Here is a 5,568-nt window from a genome sequence, read left to right on the forward strand (position 1 = left end):
TGGTGGCGCCGCCGGCCGCATCCCAACGAGGGACAGTGGCGGCAGCCCCCGCAGTCCGGGTCCCAAGCGCAGGATCGCTCTGGAAGGCTTGACACGGACGCGTGAAGGATGACCAGGGGGCTGCGTCTCTGTGAACGCGCCTGGCGCGGCCAGCATCCACTTCTCCCTGGCCCAGCGTTCCTAAAACGCAGTCTGAAAATTCACATGCAAGAGCCTTTTAGGAGAAAGGAAAATGGGGTTCAGGCCGACATTAGGAAGATGTTTTTCGTCTGTTAGGGACACTTCCTGAAGTACCCTTTATGCAGAGGAACTTTTATTCTCATTTCCTGACCCTTCACTCCTTCCTCCCCATTTTGAATTGTTTTTCTTGCTCTCTCGGTACTCTTCCTGAAAAACACCCCCGTGTGCCTGGTTTAAACAGAATTACAAAAACACCTCTAGTCTTATTAAAAGAATACCTGCTTGAAAGATGGGCCTAGCCACCCAAGGACCTAGGTTTGTCCCTTCTCAGAAGTTGAAGAGCCAACCCTGCTTCAAAAACAACAAAAAAACAACTTAAAAATACTGCAACTGTGATGTTTAGAGTTCCCTTTGGGGTACAATAATGTAACTGCAAATATTTGAGGAAACAATTTAACCCAGATTTGGATTTTTATGATTCACACATCTGCAGATTTCTAGAGTAAATCATTTGTTTTTACACCTTCCCCACATTTTTAGACAATGTGCAACTACAGGAATCATTTTAGCAAATATGACTAAAAAAATTTAAGGTGAAAGTATATTTGTGCCTGATGGATATGGGGTCCAAATCCCTCCGATTTGGTGTTTAAATTAACCCATTTTTCGAAAGTGTAGGTTATAACCAGAATGTTTAGCAATTGAGGAATTTGTGTCTGAGACCAGTTTAAGTTGAATACCTACCTAAATGACTGTGGAACATATATCAATTTAAGGACCCATATGTTGGAATATTTTGTATAAGATTTGTAGATTCGATGGTCTGAACAACTGCTCTAATTCCTCAGAACATTTCGCATGTGTAAATACAGAATTTAGAGAAGTCACCAAGTTACTTTCATTTTCAATCCTGCAAATGTGTGATCAGTCTAGACTTATGTAAGGATTTCTGGTTCTGATACACTCATGTCCCAGAAGGTTTATTGTAACTAATGGAGACTGACATTCTTATTTATATGAAAATAGGGCTTTCTCCGGTCCACTTCTAAAGCTTTGTCCACCCATATAGAACTAAGTAGAAAACAGTGACTTACCAAGTACATTAGCACCCACATAAAACATCGTCTGAGTTGTAGGCCTAAATTAACAAGATATTTACCACTTCACATGGTATTTGTGTAAACCGGACCAGAATGCCAGGTCAAACAGCTCAACCTTAGTAAAGCACACTACAGTTTGACTCAATGACTAGCTATGGAAGTTTTCTTTATTGATTGCTTAATGTGTAACAATAATTGGCATCTTTTTCACACATTACAAAAAATTATACTTGGCTCAGTATGCAACCTTTTTAAGCATAGCCATATTATTTAACAGAAGAGAGGAAAAACCTATTCTACCCAATACAGCATTTACAAATGCACAAAACATGCCACTTTGGCTTGTATATTGTCTAGATTAAAAAAAAAAATCTCTTTTAACATAAATAAGTTAGTATAATTTTTCAGTGTCTTTACATAGTTATGTACACAGGTACACTTCAAATGGTTTTGTTTCATACACATACACAGGAAATGAAGAAATACTGTTTAAAGATGTAGTATCCATTGACTTATTCCAAGTGTGTTTTTCTCTACATGCACCTCTCTTTAAAAACACCAACTTTCTTTGGGCAAATTACAAAAAGAATAAGAAACTTTAAAAATGATTTCATTTTTAGTTCTGGTGTGGGCAAAAAAAAAAAAAAAAATTCATTTTTTATGTGAAGTTATTTTCTGCTCCTTAAAAATATTCAGAGATTTTGAATGATTTTAACTGTGTCTCCACAGCCCAGAGTGAAACAAAAATTAAGAAATTTTTCCAAGAAACTTGATAAATATAGATGGTGAATTCTGAGCATCAAAACTCCCAATACACCTCACATTTTTGCCCAGAATTATCTGGGGGTTGATAATGGAACTACTGAATAATGAACTGGTAAATTCTAACTTGAAGGAGATTGGAGGAGCACAGAAAATGATAAGTTTTTTGGTTTTTTTTTGTTTTTTTTTTTTTTTGCTTTAAAAAAAAAAAATGCTGCTATATAACAGAATAACCAGAGCTCCCAAATGAGAATAAACTTCATACAAAAATAAACAGCAACTGTTTGTAGCCAATGTTCAAATTCTCATGATTTTTAAATCTGATGCTTTTTTAAATGAAGTTATCAGTTGTTACTGAAAGGGACATTACATCTTTAAAGAAAACAATTCAAACCCTTCCCCCAAATTGCTTCTCTCCATGCAAGTCAAATATTTTCCTCCTTGCGATAAATCGAAGCAAATGCTCCATACCCCCCATGCCAATTCCTCGGCCCCGCCCTCCCCTCCTTTCCCCAAGGTTTATGTGCTACATAAAAGGTAAAAACTATGTACACAGGTAGTACAATGAAGCAAATAAGGAAAAACCTAATTGCACAATGCTACATCCGATGCTTTTAGAGGCAGATTTAAGAGTGCCTAACATTTTAGTGTTATTGTGTTGTTGCTTTTCAGTGCTTATACAGGATGTCCATTCCATGGAGTCAGCGATATGTATTTAAAATCTTTCATGTCTCTCTTCCTTGCTTCATCAAGCCGTGATGTATCTCATAAACAAGGAAACATTCTTAATTCTGTAAAAGAAACAAGAAAGAATTAGGGGAAAGGAGCTGGAGTGCCATTGCCAGTACACACAGGGATTATTTTTGTCACTACCTTAGTTGGGAAATACCTGAGTGACAGAAAAGAAATTAAAAAAAAAAAAAAAAAAAAAGGATGTACTACATTTGATGACGGCCGTCATCCCCATCTAACCTTCTCTGAACTGGATTTTTACTCTCCTCTGTCTTACGTTCTTTTGTCTAGAGCAGTGGCTCTTAACAGTGAGCAATTTTGCTTTCCCCTCTCCCCCAGGAGACATCTGACAATGGAGACCTTTTTGATTGTCACAACTGGGGGAGGGAGGCTGCTACTGGTATGTGGTGGGAGAAGCCGGAGCTAACGCCAACCCTTAGACAAAGCACAGGACTGCCTCTCACAATGAAGAATTATTTGGCCCAAAATGTCAATTGTGCAGAGGTTGAGAAACCCTAGTCTAAAAATCTGGGTCAAAGATGGTGAGACAGAAAAGAAATAATAAAATTAAACTGTAAATATAACCGGAAACTGAAAAAGAAGTGGAAATACAACTTATAAAGGCCCTCCCAAGGAAACTTCTTTTAACACCTTATTCTCGCACAACTTTCTCATTTCTTACTCATGCAGAATAGACACACGAAGGCTTCTGAACAGGTCCTTACTGCTATTTCTAGTATTTTCTGAACTGGCAATATTATGAGTAAATGCCTCTTTGCAAGACCAATACACAGTAGGTCTGATTCACGTGGCTCATCAAATGAGCAAGATCCCAAGCCAAAAACTAATGAGAGGGGCCGGCAGGTGGCGTGGTGGTTAAGGGCGCTGGACTCCCACATGACCCACCAAGGTTTGAGCCTGGACCTGGCAGTTTGATTTCTCACTCCCCCCCAACTCTCTGGTCAAATTAAAATAAATAAAGTTAAATAAAATAATTCTTTTTTTAAAAAAATGAGAACTGCAGGTGTTAAATAAAATAATTCTTAAAAAAAAAATGAGAACTGCAGGTTAAATGGCTTCAGGAAAATGTTTCATCCAACTTCTCCACTTCACAGAGAGCTATGATACAGAGGTTCTAAAGTGCTGTTTTATATACACTCTGAGAAATATCGCATATATGTGAAAAAGTCATATATATGATGTTTTGGTTTAAAAACACAATAAAACTGAATCCCACCTTAATACCCATGTTTATTTTTAAATTTTTATAAATGATTTAAAATATCAATGTAGACATTTCTTTTTTTTTTTTTTTTAACATTCATTTATTTATCTACTTATTAACTGTGATTTTCGAACCACCAGGCCTGGGACTTGAACCATGATTGGCCATGTGGGAGTCCAGTGCCTTAACCACCATGGTATTTACTGGCCCCCACGCAGTCATTTCTTACAATCTCTTCACATGCTATGGTATGCATAGGATTAGGAAAAAACTAAAAAGAGACCAGAGTCCTGTCTATAAAAGTTTAAAAGTATTAATATGTGAAGTTTGATCAGTATGGATCGCCGATCCATGAACACTGGAGGGGCAGGCCGAGTTACTCAGATTAGCTCTCATGTGCTGAGATTTGAGCACATGAGAAAATTTCCACTTCCCTTGAGCTAGGTAGCCTCCCCTGGCCAGTCCTGACTCCGTCCACCCATTCCCTCTACACATCCCCAGATCAGCCTGTTACGGTGTGATTAGCATACACCAGCTGACGTGTTCCTGGACTGCTTACCCAGGCAGCCCTCATTTAACTTCTGTTTTGCAACTTTGGTGATGCCAGAAATTTTATAGCAAGTTCAGTATTGTTTGCTCTTTCCGTTTTAGTTTTCTTAAATAGGCTGGTTCCTTCTGTCTTCCCCCCAAATTACCAGAAAACAGAGAAAGTGATAGTTTATGAAAACGATAAAGAATACCTCATACTATCCTCCTCACACGGCTTGCATAGCTGAATGTGAGCTGTCTGTGCCTAATTTTCCCCTCCACATTTAAACGTAATCATCTATTTACGATTTTGCCATGCACGGCTCAAAACGTGTTACTGACTCAACCTGCACCTCTGGGAAGGAAATTCTCAGGAAGTGGGATGGAGGAAGACCCTACGTAGTTCTTGTTCAGAGGGAGGAAAAAACCTCTCCTTTCCAACCTGTTTTGTGGGACTGGGGGAAAAGACCTTCCCAGGGAGAGGCCTTCCCTGGTTACCATTACCTGCCTGGGACACCTGTTCTAATTGGTTAGTGTGTCAGAGAAAAGGATCTCAAGACTTGGAGACTTTGAAGAATTACACTGTCACCCCAGTGAGTCCCAACTTTCCCCACTGGTGTTTTGACCTGGCATGATATAAACCAAACCAACCCCCCCATCTGCCGGTAACACGGGGTACCGTGGGCCTCCAGACCTCAGGAGGTCCTGTGGCCCAGCTCGGGGTCGCCAGTTCTGTGCTCCCAGAGATCGACCCACCGAGCAATTTACGTCTGACGTCTTCGGAGGCCCGGCTTCTTGGGCGTCTGCTCCACAGCAGCGGCGGCAGCGTTCGGGGAACCGTCTGAAACGTTCTCTTCTGTTCTGTTGGCTCTTTTGTTTTGAGGAGAAGAATCTAAGGGCAAGGGGAAAGGCAAAAAAGAACACCCACAATCTTTATTAGCAAAAACAATGGCTGACAGAAGTTGGCCCAACAGTCGGGATGAAAAACCCACCACCTCCACCCACCATCCAGGACCCGTCAATCCCCCCCGCCCCACCCCC

At 40.1% G+C, this 5,568-nt stretch overlaps 1 protein-coding gene across 1 annotated transcript in view; it reads right to left on the bottom strand.

Moving 5' to 3' along the window:
• Positions 1-1,728: 1,728 nt before the first annotated feature.
• CDKN1B (cyclin dependent kinase inhibitor 1B) overlaps positions 1,729-5,568 on the bottom strand; it is a 5,011-nt gene continuing 1,171 nt past the window's right edge. The window contains exons 2-3 of the mRNA XM_027766829.1: positions 5,284-5,419; positions 1,729-2,833 (exon numbers count right to left, since the gene is read on the bottom strand). Of these exons, the coding sequence (XP_027622630.1) occupies positions 5,292-5,419 (128 nt within the window). The 3' untranslated portion in view covers positions 1,729-2,833; positions 5,284-5,291. The remainder of the gene's footprint in view (positions 2,834-5,283; positions 5,420-5,568) is intronic.

This window comes from Tupaia chinensis, unplaced genomic scaffold, assembly GCF_000334495.1.
Source record: "Tupaia chinensis unplaced genomic scaffold, TupChi_1.0 Scaffold143728_1, whole genome shotgun sequence".
Taxonomy (NCBI): Eukaryota; Metazoa; Chordata; class Mammalia; order Scandentia; family Tupaiidae; genus Tupaia; species Tupaia belangeri.